The following is a 17,602-nucleotide window of genomic DNA, read 5'->3' as shown; positions in this document are numbered from 1 at the left end:
TGTGAAATTAACAGGCTTGCCGCAGCCAGGGTTGTCACCCCGCGGGCAGTGGTCTTTTCAAAAAAAAAAACTACCAAGCACACCAATTGAAATGAAATTCCAAACCAAATGTGTGCGATAGTGTCAAAATATTATGTGAGACTTTTGAAGCTTAAAACTGCACTTATAGGGTTGCCAGACTGGTTAATTTTTTTTCCTTTTGCCTAAAAAAGTTGTTTTAACTTTTAGACTTAAGCTTAAGACAAGCAACTGTCCCTTCCTATTATCTCTTAGCATTGTGTGCTTGTCAATTATCGTTTATCCATTGGGAAAACTAAATCTTCCCAGACTTTCCTATCGGGGCTGCCAACTCATTTTTAATTCAAGCCTCCTTTTGAAGAAAAGTTACTGTTCGTTTCCGTTTCCGTTTTCCTTTTCTTTTGCTCTGCCTTAGCTCTGCTAATTAAATATAACTTAAAGTCTATCAAAAACAAATTAATCATTTAACAGCCGCAAATTGCCAGAAGTGCGGCTGCCAGAAGTGGTTGGTTTACTTGGGGTGGTGGCAACTTTCGGGTGGTTTTAGGGTGGCTCAACTTAAGGCAAAGAACAGAACAGAATAGAAGAAGAAGAGAAGCCAAAAAGCTGGAAGGCACTTTCTATTTCATTTTCATTGCTGATTTCATTCAGTTAATCAGCTTATTGAACTTGAGGTTCACTGCCTGGCTGTGGGCCAATCTCCTGGAAAAGCCCTGGCTGGCAAAACGAAAAGTTGGCAATTGGGGATTTGGTTTTTAAGCAGTTGCAGCTGCTGCCGCTGCTACTGAAATCAAATTCAATTTGTTGGCAGAAACTGCTGCTGCTGCGGCAGCAACTGTGGCAGCTGTGGCAACTCTGGCTGGCTCCCAGAGCTCAATTAATTACACAATGAGCTTTATTTTTCCGGGACTTCCCGGTGGGGGGAACCTTATAATAATTGTTATAAATTGATGTGTTTATGTGTGTGATTATCACTCACCTGAGTTGGCTGAGTGGACAGCAAGTCGATTTGCTCCTCGTGTTGCTGCTGCTGCTGATGATGAGCCAGTGTTGCTGTGGGTGTCAAATGTTGCTGCTGCTGCTGTTGTTGCTGTTGCTGCTGGAACTGCTGCTGGTAGTGCTGCTGCTGCTGGTATTCATATTGCTGCTGCATTTGATATTGCAATTGCTGGTACTTCAAGTGTTGCTGGGGTTGTTGCTGCTGCTGCTGCTGCTGTTGTCCATGCACCAGACAGCAGCAATAGAGAACGATTGCCAGCAATTGGATCGCATTGGCAACACTGCGTGCTGTTTTATTTATTGCTGACGACGGCATGTTGCCCGTCTATATATATCTATATCTCCCTATATATATATATATGTATATCCGCTTCCGTATCCGTATCCTTTCTTCCTCACACTTTGCTATTTGTGCCAAGTATGCAACACTTTGCTTGCCGCTATGTTTTCCTGTCTCTGGTTTCTGGTTTTGGGTTCTCCTTCTCCTCCAACCAGTTGCAAGTTCTTTCTTTTTTTTCCGTCCTGCCCCACTGGAAGAAAAACATTTTTGAACAAGTGAGTGGAGCGCAAATAAATTCAACTTGTTTCTCAAGTGTTCACACATATAGATTACACATGTACGTATGTGGAATATAGAGATGTTTGGCAAATAGTTTGTTTCTTCTATTCCGCCAAACTTATTACGAGTCATTTCGAGTAGGGAAGTACTTAAAGCAAGGATGTACAAAGGGTATTATCTATTGTATTTTAAAATAAAGCATTTAATTGCTACTGATAAATGTATAAATATTTTAAACAAATTATAATTAAATTGGCATTACATCTTATATTTTTATAGCTCCTAAATCCCATAAAAATCGAAAACCCCCAGGAATCACAGCTAAAAATGTAAAACTGCTTTTTTGGCAAACAAAATTTCAAGTTTATTCTCCAATTTAATAAAGAAAATTTTTGCTTGTGCAAGTTAATGGAATTTTTAAGCACCGCATTGGGCAGGAAAACGAAAAAACGGAAAAACAAGAGATTAATAAAAGAAAAGGGGAGCATGTCGAGGAGTAGTTGTATATATCATTTTAATATTCCATGGAAATAATTGTGGCCACAAAAATGGAAATGGCAATGGAAATGGCCGCTGCAAACGCACAACAACGAAAATAATAAGAAAATCGCATTCGCAGCAATTAAAAGAAAAGAAAATGGCAAATAATGAGTGTGTGCAATTGGAAGAAATGTCTGCGTGCAAAAATCAAAAATATGATTTTCCATAATCAATGCAACACACACACACAAGCCAAAAGAAAAACAAAACAATTTTCTTTTGAGCAGAAGAAGAGGAAGACATTGAAGAAGAAGACGGAGAAGAAGAAGAGATGAAATCAATTTCACTTTTCAATTAAATGCCGAGGAAAAGCGGATGATGATGTTAATGATGGGGATGAGCCGTTTTTCATTGCTGAAAATGAAAATGAAAATGGGATGGGTGAATTTTTTAATATCTATGCAATAAAAGTTGCTGCGAAAATTGCACTTTGATGTGGCTGCCGCAAAAGGGGGGCGGTGCGGATTGGGGGGGCGTGGCAATAATGGCTGTAAAAGAGCCGCCAGCAATTACATCCCATCTCCCCTCTCCCTCGCTCCTTATCGGCCCTTCTCGCTCTGGCGCCTCTTCAGCTGCATAATCATAAATTTTACTTGCGATAATTTCAACCGGCAGACAGAAAAAGAAGCAAATGTGCAGAGTTCTGCTGAAAAATAAAAAGATTTCATTTGCTGGATACGAATAAATGCAAAAATAGGGATGGCAAAAGGTCGATTCCAATAGATAGATTCATAAATTATAACCATGATTGATACTATATTTTTAGGGATAATAAATAAAAATCGTGATAAGTCTTAAAACAATATAATATTTTTGTGCTATTAAAATAGTTACTTATATTCTTTCCGTATTCTGTAAATTAAAATGAAAAAAGATTTAATATTATTATTTTTTCTTTTTAAAAGCAGTTAATTGCCAAAACATCGTTGAAAATAAACCGTATGGCCCCCTATTTATTTTAGTTACTTTATTTTATTTTTCGATCGAATGCAATATTTCGGTCTTTATTATATTGACTTTTTCCCCTCGATATTTGTACATCCGCAGAAGGCAGACAGACAGAGTTTCACTCTGCTGAAAAAATAAGAACATTTTAATGCTGGGATATGAATGAATGCAAACTACATGTTTTACCACTCACACACACACACACACACACACACACTGGTTGGAAAATAAAAAATAAATTGTATTTTTTTCTGAACGTGGTGGAAAAAAATGAATCTCAACGTTTTCGATTGCGCCAACGCCAACAACTTTTGACTGCGTTAACAAACTTGTTTTTACTGCCGCTTCTGAATGCTACAGTGAAGCTCCCCGGCAATGGGATTTCCCCCTCTTGTTTGGTGTCAATGATAGCGTGAATGATACTTTGTGTACACACTTCATTTGCACAAGTATCCATTGGCCGCAGCAGAGCAATGATCATTCGAGTTGAATGCGAGATGCGAGATGGCAGATGGGGCGTATACGCAACGTGCGTCCTTTTGCCTGCCGTCTGCTGACCAATATAACTGCAAAGTGGGCCAATAATCATCGTTGTCCTCATTATGCCAATCATCAACTGAGTTAAGTTGAGGTGGCTGAGCGTTCTCGTAAAAAAAATAATATATTGCCAATGCAAAAGGGCTTATTGGAAGCCTTATGCCAGAGATTCAAAGTAAAATCCTTAAATGGCTAAAAGCAAAAAGATTTCTTATGCCTGATGTGGCTAAAGATAGCCAACCAACATTTATTTCGACATTGAGTGTTTTAATAAACGCTCTACGAATCTACAAATCACTGGACGTCACAAAGTTTTAAAATGAAAAAGTTACTTGCAGCCTGAGCAAAAAAAAAGTGTGAAGCAGATGGCATATTATAAATGGATAAAGATTAAAAATATTTTACAGAACAAATTTATATAAAAAGGGTAAAAATTGTAGTAATAAAAATAAAATGTTGCGGGGAAAACATTTTTCTTAAAAAAATCGAATAAAAAGAGAAAAATTATGGGGAAACAAGCAAGTGGTTTGGTTTTTTTTCTTAAATCCCACTTTAATCCATACTCCGAAATCTGTACACCCTCTGTTATTCGTTTATTGCCTCCCCCCCTCGTAAAATTGATAAACAATAAATGGGGTGGACCAACACTTGCTCGCCAGGAATTACGTAATGTCCCCATAACCTTCGCCTCATAAAGTATTTTAATGGGACACAAAACTCAACAAGAGCCGCTCCAGAAGTCAAAATCCTACGGGGTCGTCGGGCGTTTTATGCCCCTAACAAAAAAAATAAGAAAGGGAGAGATTTTGCCACAAAAATCGAGCGAAAAATTGCAAGCCAAGTGTAAAATTTATGATAAAAACGTGCGACGCTGATAAGAATGTCCAGGACAAGCGGAAGTTGCTGCAGGAGCGGACCGGAAGTGTTGTGTGGTGGGGCAGGGGGTAGGGGTAGTTTACTAGGCAAATGAACGGAACTCAAAGCCAGACAAACGGGGGGCGTGGCACCTTGTTGCTCGTTAGTGTAATAGTTGCAAATTCCTCTCCAGCTTTTCCGTTTGCCACCGTGTTTTCCCGGCTTTTCCCCCAGCTAGATTTACGCCTATGATACCGGGGAAAAGTGCAACAAGAACGAGTTGAATATTTAGAATTTAAGATAACTCCGGTAAAAATAAATATCTGTATATCGAATTCAAAATATTATTGGTCTTAATATTTAAATTAAATTCAAAAGATTTAGATTGCACGAAATAATATGAAATATTTTCTTCAAGAGTCTTGTTTATTTTTTATTTTTGTTTTTAATTTTTTAAAAAAATGTACCCTTATTTAAGAAATAAAATGTTTAAATTTAATATAAAATATTTCGATTTACTATGTTTTGTGTGGAATTAATATGTAAATTATTTATTTTTTATAAAACCTTAGGCTATCATTTTTCTTTGTAGTATCGCCAATGCTTCCGGTTGTTCCGGTCAATTAGTCTCTTCCAAAGGACCGAAAACCAGATGAAGGACCAAGGACGAAAGGATAAAGGCAAGACAAGCGAATCGCGACTTGTGAGCGCCAGGTGGCGCCAATTGGTCTTATCCTACGGTCAATGCAATCAGAATCGGGCTCTCGATGAGTGCGGAAAACAGAATGCCGCAGAAAGGCTGGGGGAAAGGGAAAGCGATGAGAAGGGAAAAGCGGATGAAAAGTGGGTGGATTGCGGAAAATGCCGCTGCTGCAACCGTGTGTCGATTTTCATGTGCCTTAGGCTACAGTTGTAGCATATTTTCCGCTCCCGATTCGAGGTGGTCGAGGTGAACTGCAGACTGCAAACTGCACAGAGGGCAAAAAGCCGATGGCCGGGGGCCTTTCCCAGCTGCATTGCTGTTTTGATTAAAAGCATCCGGCCTTTGAGCTCCGCCGCCAAACGAAGGAGTCGAAGGACTCCCCAGTACGTACGTTTATGTGTGTGTGTGTCTAATTTGATTTGCATTCCAACAAATTTCGATCTCACACCGTTTCTGGCCATTGGCTATTTGGCACAAAGTGCACCGAGCTCAATTCGGCAACTTGGCCAGCGCTCAAATGATGTCCTGCAGAGCACGTGGCTGCACTGGCAAAAATTAAGGTACTTTTTTCCATTATTTTTCATCGATTGAAGATTAAAGCCATTTTATTATAGCTAAAGTTGGAAAACCCGTTTTCTAAAATTCAAGAGAAAATAAGGTTAGATTTTTCATAAAAAAAAGACTTTATAACCATTCCTGTAGGTAATTTGCTAAACTAATATTGATTTTTCCTTTTCAGATTGTCCAAGAATTTCATTGGATTTTTTTTGTACTTTTTTTTCTATAAATATTATTTGAAACCCAATTTTTTAATTGCAAAAAAAATTAAATAACGCACCTAAACCCTTTTTCTTAAAAATAAAAATATACAAATATAAAAAACATTGTTTTTCCTGAAAATATACTTTTATATCTACTACTAAGCCTTTGCTCTCAGTGTAGATTCAGAATTCGGATACGGATGAGCCACCGAGCTGAGCTGAGCTGAGTTCACCCCAATCAGCGTGCATTTAACCTTTTGGCCAAGTGCCCGAATTGTGTCATCTTCGCTTTTGTCTGTGGACTATTTTTATGGTGTCAGACATTGCGTATACGCAACGTGGGCATAATTTATGCATGAATGTGACTGCAGTTCAGTTCAGTTCGTTTCAGTTAGGTTCGGTTGGGGAAATGTGTGAGTTATGAGGCCAAAAATGGGGCAAAAAGCAAAAGCAGGCCCAGAATAGAAGCATTCAAAATGTTTGACAGCCAAGGCGATGGAAATTCCCAAAACTAATCAGCACAAAAAAATGTGGAAAAAAAGGGAGCCTCGGGTTGGGTTACACATTTTTCTTTTGTTTCACCACGTGTGTGTCTCAAACAAGAATCATGGATAGTTAGAGGACTATGGCCCACTTGGGCTCGGCTCGTCTGCTGTGGAGCATCAAATAATAACACGCATTTTCAATGGATCCTTGGTGTTGTAAACTTGTCCCATAAACAGGGGAAGTGCACAAAAAACCATTAATCAAATGAGACCCTTTGTGTAAGTGTGAGTGTGTGTGAGTGTGTCTGTGAGGCAGGAAACGGAAGTGTTACACTAAGCCATTTTGTCTGTACGTTTGTCAAGCGAAGGAAAGTTCCTGATGGAGTGGTGGCTACATATAAACTTAACCTCCTGGGAGGCAGAAAAGAATTATGAGGAATCTCTGTCAGAAGTGTGGGAAACAAAATTATATTAATATAATTCCCAGACTTCTAAAAATGTTTTATTCATACAAAAAATAAAACTGAATTTATTATTAATAAATAAAATAAATCGCTCATGAAAAAAGCGGTATTTTCAAGTGCAATTTGACTTGGTTGCCGAGCAATTATCCGTATGCTTCCTCTTTTGGCCCCAAGTTCTACTTCACACTTGTGTGTGCCGGTCTTAACTTTTATCTCTCGACACCCCCATATCACCCGTTTGGAACGGAACACCCTGGATCGGCCATCTCGTTATGGCCATAGGCCAAATCCGAAGCCAAATGCAAAAACTAAAGCCAAAACTTTTTGTTTAGCTATTTGTTGCTGTTGTACATTCGCCTGGCCATCCTGGCACGCACACTAATAGATGCAAATACATACATTAGCACATCGACAAACACACAAATGCACTGGGAAAAATTAAAATGTAAATTTTGACAGGAAGAATTATACTTTTCCTAAAATATTATTTATTCAAATGTTCTTAGTTAATTCGGTAAAGTCTTTATTAATTTTATTTAGTTCTTAAAACAGATTTGTTTGTTTAATACTTAAAATTCCCTAGTTTATTTTTATAAAATACCTATTTACCCTTTATTTGTTTACTAATATATTAATAATAAAATTTTATTTGTAATCAATTAAGTTTTTGATTTTAATATTCATATACCTATATACCATATTTTTTCCTGTGCACACACAAACTAACACAAGGAATTGCCGTGTCGCAAGTGAATGGGGAACATGTGTTTGCGCATTTAGTTTCCTTCTACGCTGGCTCAACGCAACTTGATGAAGTGCAAAAAATAAAAAAAATAAAAACTAAGGAAAAATCGCAGGTGGGAAAGGTGAAACAGAGGGGAAGTGGGGGGCGAAAGTTGAAGCTGACAGCTGTCAGGTGAGCTAACAAAAACATATTTGGGGGCCTTAAAGAGCTGAGCCCGATCAAAATAATCCGAATAAATATTTAGGAAAATTCAGAAAATACTCTAATTGTGGTAGGAATTTTAGATTTTTAATTAACATTAGAAAATTTATTTAGTTTTTAGGAGACTTTCATGGAAAAATAATCCCTTAATGCCCATTTGTTTTCCCCTTTCTCAGGCATTCAAATTTTCCTCTGCCAACTGATGAAATAATCTTTAATGGCCAGCGAAATTTTAATCCACCTGTTCAGGTAATATTAAAATCGCATGCGTGAATGTGAGGTTTTATCCCCTCACCAAACAAATTTTTAAAGTTATGTTCATGCTTAGGCAATTTATGGATTTATGCAGAGTTTTTTTTGTATTTTCTGCATGTGTACTTTTCTCGTTCGTGATAATTAAAAGGTAATTTTAATGCTCCGCTGCATTCGAGTGAGACTTTCGTTTTTCGAATTGCAATTTTCGAAACAATTTGCCCTCCGACTCGGGCAACAAAACAATAGGTAATTCAATTAAACAGAACCTAATATTGGCCATCGATTATTGGGATATTCATTACAAAATCGTATCCATCAAAAATGCATAAATTAGGCCATTCCAAAATATGCAAATGCAAATGCAGGCTGCCAGTTGATGTCAAGTGTCAGAAATGTCGAAATGTTTGACAATTTAGCTTGTTCTCTCTGCGATTTGATATTTGGTCATTGGTTATTGTTCAATTGAAATGTTTTAACAACGAAATATTGCATAATCTCTTGCCCTTTTCCCCTTTGCCTTTTGCCCCCTGCCTGCAATCAGTTTATGTTTTAATTACAAAATTAATATCAATTATGCCACCTGGAAATCTGTAAATCTACTTTGCATAAATGAGATGAGACCAATTCCTATTAAAACGGAGCTTCAGTCTCTCGAATTTCCTGCTATTCATTCAATCAGCAATACATGCAATTTCTCGGTTCAGGAATTGTTTAATATTTGCCTTCGAATTAAGTAATTAATTGGATAAACCGAATGCAATTAATACGATATAGTTTCCTTGAGTTGTGACTTTTAATTCCCATGCACAAGATGATCCGAAGCAAAGCATTAAATTCATAAAATAAATATTAATTTCAAATACAATTTAAAGTAGACCACAAATATTATTTAATAATAAAATGAAATTATTCCTGTGAGTTATTAAGATTTTAATTTGATTTTAAATCAAATAAAGAACATTTTAATGAAATGTTTTATTGAATCAACATCAAGTTTTTGCTTCTTTTGGGACTTTTAAGTGATTTTTAAATGTTGTCTCTTATGTATTTTTTTTTGGGCCACTCGAAATTGACATTTCATTTAATTTGGCGACAGCAAAATTTTATTGTCATTTCATTTGATTAAAAATTTCATAATGTGGGCCTGTCTTTTTTTTATTTTCCTGCCTTTGGCTATGGGATATTTTGTCAACAGAATGAGAGAGAGAAAAAATAAACAGCAGACGCGTCGGGAAAAAAAGTGAAAATCTAAAATTTTCCGGCCGCAGGCGACGAAGCTTTGAATGTGTGTGTGTCCCCTTGAAAAGCGGGCAAAAAAAGAAGAAATAAACCGAAAAAAATTAATAAGAAATAAACCGAAAAAACGTGAGATAACAAAAAAAAACTGAAATTGTGCCGCAGTATTTGCGTTTGGCGGCATTTTTCCGTCTCTTTGGCGCGTTTTCACATTTTCCCCGCCCTCCATTTTCCATTTTCCGCCGCTTTTCCACCCACCACCCTGCACTTTGTTGTTGTTGTTGCTGCTGCTGCTGCACATGGCGCTCTGCTGATGGCTTCATATTCATTTGGTTGCCCAATTCCTTTTGTTTATCTTTGCCGTCTGTCGCAGTTTTTGTTCAGAGGCTTTTTTCTTGTATTTTATTTACATTTAGATGGAATTTTTAATTTTCATTTGATATGTGTCAGAAGCTTGCGGCCTGGCTTTCAAATCTAATCGATGATTAGCCCAAAACCTTGGCTAAAATAGTTTTTGAATACATTTTTAAACCTTTCTTTAATAGAAAATAATTTTTTTTAAAAACTACTATATATAAATATGCAAGCAGCATATTGCATATATTCCGCCATCTTGCGGAATACGCATTGTTTGCTTATATTTTTTTTCTTTTTTATTTATATTTCATAATTTCATTATTAATCACTGCTAAAATTTCTTGAAATACATACTCAACTCTAATTTCATTTTTACATTATAATACCTGAAAATGTGATCAATTTTTCTTGGGCAATGCCAGTAATGTAAACACCCTTTAGGCTATTATTCCAAAGGGGGTTTTTCACAGATTTACCGTTTTGCCATTTCAACAGCTTCTCTATTTTTTTTTGCACCAAGAGATCCCCCCAAAGGCAGCTGTTTGCCATCAGCATATCGCTCCGTTTGCCAGATTCCTCACGCAAACATTTTTCGCATATTTCCCCCATATTTTCGCATTCAAACGAAATCCTTTTGATATTGGCCCCGCCAGCATCATAGCATCAGACCATCGCATTGGCATCGGCATCGGCATCACATCGTCATCGTCATCGCATCGCAGCCTCATCAGCAACCTCTCATCCTTTTTTCGTCAACGTAATCGTCCTGTGTGCCATGGCTACGGGTCCTTCGAAAAGCTTAACGATTTCATTAACAAGGACACACAATGGCAGCTGATTGTTGTCGTTGTCGTCGTTGTCGTGTTGCTGCTGTCACAAATTTCACTGGCAATTAGCAGAAAACCGAATACCAAAAACAAAAAAAAAATACAAACGAAACGCTTAACCGGTTTAATTAGGGGCGCCCCAAACTGGAGATGAAGAAAAGAGGCTGAGAGGAGGAGGCCAAGCATCAACTGCAAATTGTTTTCATTTTCCCCCGCAGCAAAAGCAACACCAAACAGCAAAACTGGCAGACTCATCACGCCGGCCAAAGAAAAAAAAAACAAAAAAAAAACACCAGAAACTTTCGCTAAAAAATAAATACAAAAAAAAAAGCAACGAAAAAAGTAAAGCAACACGAACCAGTCACACACCGTCCAGCAGTCCGGCAAATGTTGCAGGTTTCCATCGGTTGCAATAAATATCGCAGCTTGTTATTAGAAGACCAACAAATATTGCAGGCAAAGAAACAAATTTCAGGTTGCTTTCGATTTTTCCAAGAATTAATATTGAAGAAATATTGCAAGTTTTATAATTTTTGCAATATAGTGCAGGTTCTAAAATGTTTGCAAAATATTTGCAGGTAGTTTTTAGAAGAAAAACAAATATTGCAGGCACAGAAATAAAATTTTAGGTTCATTACGATTTTTATAAGAATTAATATTGAAGGTTTTAGACTATTTTGAAAATTATGCTAGTTATTAAGTTAAGACACCAAAATTGAATTGAAACGAATGGATATATTAATAATAATTATCAACTAATATATTTATTTTTCAAGGAATTAATATTGAAGTATTGCAGATTTATATTGGTTGCAATAAATATCGCAGGTTGTTTGATTAGACGACTGAAATATAATGCAAGCAAAGAATCAAATTTCTGGTTGCTTTAGATTTTTCCAAGAATTTATATTAATGAAATATTGCAGGTTTTATAGTTTTTGTAGGTTTCTATTGGTTTGATTATAAGATATAGCTGGTAAAGAAAAATATTAGTGGCAATTGGATGTTTCAGTATATGCTTTTTTAAAACTAAGCAAGTTAAATTTGTTATAATTTACCAAATTCAGTTCTTAAACGAAATCCATAAAATTGCAGTTGCAATTTGAATGCTCCAAAATATTGCAGATGATTCGAAAGTCCATCTATTATTTATATTATTATTATGATGCACTTTTTACTTTCAAAACAAGTCCAGCAAATGTTGCACGTTGCTTTGGTTGTTCCTACGAGTTTGGTTTCTATTCATTTGGCACCACACTGCACAGCAACAAAAAACAAATAAACAAATGAGCACGTGCAAACACAACACACGACCAACAACCAAAGACCAAAACAAAACACCGCAGTCAACGGAATTTGAATGGATTTGAATAAAAAACACTCGCGCGGGAAACTTGAAATTCAAAATTCAAAATCGTTGGTGGCCAAAGTCAAAGTCGCAAAAAAGACGCAATTTATGTTGCTAGTTGCTACTGCCACTGCCACTGCTGCTGTTGCTGCTTGGTGTTGCACGTTGCTACCAGTGTGTTGCAAGTTGCAGGTTGCTGTTGCCGCCACGAGAGACACGAGACACACACGCTGAGCGCTCGCTTGCAACTGAAGTTGCCGTCTGATAATGCCGCCTGTGTTTTCCAAATTTCCCGACTGGTTGGCTGCCGCTTTTCCGAGCCGCATTTTCCGAAGCCGAAGCCAAAGCCGAACTCTTGGCCCGAATCGGTGGGCCAGCTCGTGGACCACTCGTCTTACCACTTTTCCCCACTTTTCGTCTTTCGCTGTCGTCTTCGTCGGCTGGCGAGTGCAGCGTCTGCATTTTCCACTTTTGGGCGTGTGGTGAAAACTTACGCCAAAATATGACCAAGCCGGTACCGCCTTCCTCTGCCCCTCCCCCTAAAGCAGCCTGGAAGTTAACTGATGCTTTCAAAGCGGCTCGAATGATTGCCGCCATCGACCAGCTCCATTTCACTCTGTTCCGCATCTTCTTGGCCAAAAAGTTGGGTGGGCACTTACAAATGACCTTGTGAAATGGTAAATATTACGAAAATCCTAATCTGTCTTAGGAATATCGCCTGTATATTGTATTTGTAAAGAAGTCACAAGTCGATTTCAAAAAACCATTTTCTTAAAATAAAAATAATAAACGAAAAGGTAAAGTTTCTTCATAAAAAAATTAAAATAAAAAATAAAACATTAAATTAATATAAAATAAAATATATAAATTCAGCTTTACCTGCCAATGAATATAGAAAATTCGTATTCGAAATTTAAAATGTTCCATTTTTTTTAATAAAATTAGTTTGGTTACAAAATATTAAAAAATCGAACCATTGCACACTGGGCCAGAAAGTTAATTTTTTGGCCAAAAATCTGTAATTTCTTTCCTAGGACAGTTAGAAGGATGCAGTTTTTTGCGTTTTTTTCTTAAAAGATTGAACTTTCCAACGAACTAAAAGTAATTTCTTGGAATTTTATATGATATAGATAATCCAGACCAAAGTCGGAAAATTTTACGTACTTTTCGGTTTTTTATTTTTAAAAAAATAACTAGAATACGCACTTCTTCCATTTTCGAAAACAATAAAGTATGAGATAAAGCAAACTAAAAATGATTAACATCACTAAAAAATATTATGTCATTTAAGATTTATGAACCGTTAAAAAGTGCAACTTTCGGAGGCTCCCACATCAACGTTTATCAAACAATCGATTTAAAAAAAAATTTCTATTTTTTTGTTCTTGTTACCTTTTAAGTTTTATATAATCAAATTATGTAAAAAAAATTGTTTAAAAATATGGCTTTTTGATTTGTTTAATGTTAATTTGACATATTCTGAAGTCATCACAAAAGTATGCTACATTTTAATTTGCATAGTCCTGATTAAATAGATACATATAGGTTTGGAAAATACCATAGTCGATTAGTGTACGTAAAAAGTAGATTTTAGATGTTAGTCACACTAAAATCAAATTATTGAGCGCAAAATGTTCACCAAAACCTGAAGAAATAAAGTATGGCATACTCTTGGGCTCTCTTAGCTAAGCTCTTCAAAATAGCTCGACTTCGAGTTAAGCCTTCAATTAAAACTTAAATTACCGAAAACTAAGGAAAAACCGCATCGAGTCGGTGGGCTACGCTTTTAGTAAATTGATCAACGAATTTTTTTTTGAAGGAATGAACTAATTTGGGGATGGCACTCGAAGGCACTCGAAAAGCAAAGTACTCATTTGCTGAAAAAAAGCGTAAAAATTAACAATTACATTTATTTTAGCAAACAAGTAAGACATTCGAGCTATATTATATTTTTTACTTGTTGAAAATAATCCCTTCTGCAAGTTTCGGAAAGAAGTCGAACAGCAACATCAGCATCTTTGACTTCTAAATTTTTTTTTATTTCCATCAATATTTTATGAATTTTTCACTTTGAAAATATGGTAAAAGAAAACTACTTGCCCGAATTCTTTGAAACTTTGGCATAAATTAGTTTAATGTATTATAAAAAGGATCCCCAACTCAATTTGGTCATTTTCTTAAAAAAGAAAAACGTATTTTTGGCCAAAAATCTGATCGGCTGGCCCAGTGTGCATTGGTCAAGACAAGCAATATTTCATGAAAAGTCTTTGCCCTTTAAAGCCAAGCACATTTCTCAAAACCTATGATCTAAAATTAAAAACCTTGCCAAAAACTAACATAAATTAACTCAAAATCAGCTCAGCCCTTTAAAAAGGCGACACTTAAAAGCGTCGCTTAAAAGGAAGCAATCATGTTGCTTTTTTTAAGTTTGCCCGAAAAGCTGCCAACCTGTCTGATAGATGGCCAAGTCGCTGACAGGGCTGCCAACCTGCTCTTGGCTGCACAGTGCTGACAGCCGGCCAACAAGCCAAGTTATTATCATTGAGGTAAGCAGGGTTGCGCTGGCAATTTCGACAACTTGATCCTCATCCATTCACGGTCAGCTTAGGACGCGCACCTTTTTCGGTAACTATGGGTGTTTTTTTTTTTTTTTTTGCTGTTCTTTTGGATTGAGACGGGGACTGCGAGTGAGACCCGAGTCGCCGCAAATCCCGACACCCCCGAGAACTCTAAGCCAATTCAAGGACACGCGGCCAAAAAGCCAAACAGCCAAACCGGCAAACCAGATGAGCCCCAGACACTCTCTAAACACACAGGGAAAGTCGAGAATCTGGAATCTAGAGACTGGGTGAAAAAGGAGTCACAAATCCGGGGGACAGATAAGAGTCTCGGACGGAATTCGGTTTGCCGGATTTGGTGGGTCACTTTGGTCCCATGTTAGGTGCACTTTTATCCATCCTGCCGCTGGATCCTCTTTATTTTCCTCAGCTTTCTTGTCCCTCTCAATTTCGTGCACTCGTGTCCTCCCGTCTTCATTGCAGCCAGCTACCTCGGAAAACCCTCTTTTCCTTTGCCTTTTCCTCTTTTTTTTCACCCACCCAAATCTTTGACAAATGTAAACAGTCGTCGTTGTGTAGCCGCTGCTTTAGTCAATGCACTGAGAAAAATGGTATTTAAGTTTTAAACTTAAAAGGAAATGGAGCTTAACTTAAATATTTCTTTAAGACCTTTTAAAGAATACCTATTAACAATATTTCGTAGGAAACTTCAAATTAATAATTTTAGAAACTTTTAATTAATTTTTTTTTTTAAATAATATTTTGCTTAATTATATAAAGAATTTAAAAATCGAAAATGTATTTAAAAACTGAACTATTTAAATTTTAAGGTTTCTTTACTATTTTCGCCCAGTGCACTTTCCACAGGCATGCGGGTTGTGCTTTTCCCTGCTGTTTTCCCTTTGGCTCATACTCACACTCACACTCGCTTCTCCTTGATTGTGTTCGGCTGGTGTTTTATTTTCCCCCGGTTGCAACTTTAGATTAGAGTTAATCAGCTTAGCGTGTCACTTTGACTATTAGGTGCTATGTTTTCGTTCGTCAAAGGATTTCGCTGGATGGGTCAACTGGCAGGTGGCGTTAATTATGATTTGCGAAAGGCAACGACCACTGAAGACCCACAAGACTCCAGATATACCAAGCCCATAACGACCATATGTAGTTTAAGTTAATTATTTATCTGGGGTTTAAAAAGGATTTTTCTTTGCTGCTTAAATAAATGAATCAATGCAAACATCAATATAGTTCAAAACTTAAGTATCTGAATTAATGAATAACTATAAATGTCTACATTTATACCTAATCAGTGATCAAACTTAAAACAAATTCATGATGTAATCTTGTAGGAGATGATTGATTTTCGACATGATTGTCAATTGGGAGCCAGTTTGTCAAATTGAACTTGATTTCTACTAGAAAGTGAGCCTACACAACACAACCGATGCTCCACTAACCATTTTCACCTGAAAAACTTGGCTTTCCACGAACAGGATTTTCGAGTTGCTGGCTGGGAAAGTAAACGAAAACAGCTGTTGCAAGTGCAAGTTGCTCATGTTGCTCGTGTTGCTTGTGTTGCTGTTGCAGCAGCAACATTCATTGATTGCCATTTTGGCATTAGTTTCAATTTATTTCGCTTTGAGTGTGATGGATGGCACCGGCGACAGCAAAACGAACGAGCCATCAATTGCACATTCCGCCGGTTTTTAATGCCAAAACAATTGTTGCTCAAAATAAATGTATATCATTGCAAAAAAAAACTACAAAAAACAGACAATGCAGCTAGCAAAAAAAAAACCCAATCGAATCGAATTGAATCGGAGCGAAATTGAATTGCAGTCAAGACGAGAGAAAAGCCGGAGAAAAAGGCCAGAAAATGCGAGCAGCTTGAGGAAAATGCTGGAAATGGCCAAGCAATCAGATGGGCATTGTATTTTTGAGATGAGGGGAAAGGGGGTTTATTTTTGGGGAAAACCAAGGAGCCTCTCTGCTGTTTCCCCTTGACAAATGTGCCGTTCAAATGCTGTGGATGCCATTTAATTGCCAACATTAATTGGCACACTACGTAGCTCGTACTCCCCCGACTTTTCCCAGTTTTCCGACTTTTCCCAGCTTTCCTCCTCGCCGCCGGCCAACCAACCAAAAGCAAAGTGGTTGAACAGATTTTGATGCTTTTATAAATGGCACGTCAAATTGTTGTTCAATGATTTCCAATTGACTTATTGCCGCAGAATTCAATTGAGTCGCCAGTCTCGGTTTTTCTCTTTTTTTATTTTACTTCAGCTGCATTGTGAGTTCATTTCGAATATTTTAACCACACAAGTCAGCATTTTATGCCACTGCCACTGATTGGAGTTATCAAGTCCAAGTGAAAGTCGAGAGAAAGAGATCATTTAAATTTAAATGCAAGGAAGTGGAAGTGAGAGATTGTATGCTTTAAAACGGGATTTAAATTGTAGGTAGTAAAAAGCATTTAGAAATTTTATTTTAAAACCAGCAGCTTTTTAAATATTTCAGCCAAATTAATGCCGAAATAATTACCTAGCGATTTTCCACTAATTTTATAAATAACTCGGGCTTATCAATCTGCTGGCATAAAATGCTACAATTAGTGAATAATAACAAATAATATTGGCGAATATTCAATTAAATCGCTTTACTGTTAACAGCTAATTACCGTTAACATTCGAAGGGATTAGGAATGTCCTTTGTATGTCCCTCTATATATAATTTTTTAAGTCCGTCTGAGCCGGGCATTAGCAGGGTAAAAGTTGGCCAACTGTTTAACAAGGTAACTATGTGTATTTATACAAATTATAATCCGAGCGATTTACGCACAGTCAATATTACGGCTGATTTCCTCCCATCGCCCCAAAAATGTGCAACAATGCAGGCCAAACTGCTAATTAGGTGCCCATACATGTGCGTACATGACTATTTACACAGAGAGAAAAGCAATGGATAAGGATATTTCGTTTGAAAAATAGATAACATATCTCCAGTTGGAAGTAGTGTATGTATTACTTGAAAACCATAACATATTGTCTCAGTGGGAAATATTTTATAATATAAATCTTAGAAAATATATATATGTAATTTAATTTTAAAACAAACCCCTGTGAAAATAAAACATTAAAATTACACTGACTTTAGAGAAAATCGTCTTTGGGAAACTATCCATTTAACTTTTGCATTCAAAATATATTGTT

General features: G+C 36.8%; 1 protein-coding gene across 1 annotated transcript in view; it reads right to left on the bottom strand.

The window, feature by feature from the left end:
- The window catches only part of LOC108068128 (uncharacterized), a 61,333-nt gene extending 49,678 nt beyond the window's left edge, over positions 1-11,655 (bottom strand). The window contains exons 1-2 of the mRNA XM_044395291.2: positions 11,549-11,655; positions 998-1,547 (exon numbers count right to left, since the gene is read on the bottom strand). Coding sequence (XP_044251226.1) covers positions 998-1,333 — 336 coding nt within the window. The 5' untranslated portion in view covers positions 1,334-1,547; positions 11,549-11,655. The remainder of the gene's footprint in view (positions 1-997; positions 1,548-11,548) is intronic.
- Positions 11,656-17,602: the final 5,947 nt, after the last annotated feature.

Source organism: Drosophila takahashii, chromosome X, assembly GCF_030179915.1.
Source record: "Drosophila takahashii strain IR98-3 E-12201 chromosome X, DtakHiC1v2, whole genome shotgun sequence".
Classification (NCBI taxonomy): Eukaryota; Metazoa; Arthropoda; class Insecta; order Diptera; family Drosophilidae; genus Drosophila; species Drosophila takahashii.
Note: the sequence above shows the minus strand (reverse complement) of the source record. Positions and strands in the feature narration are given on the sequence as shown.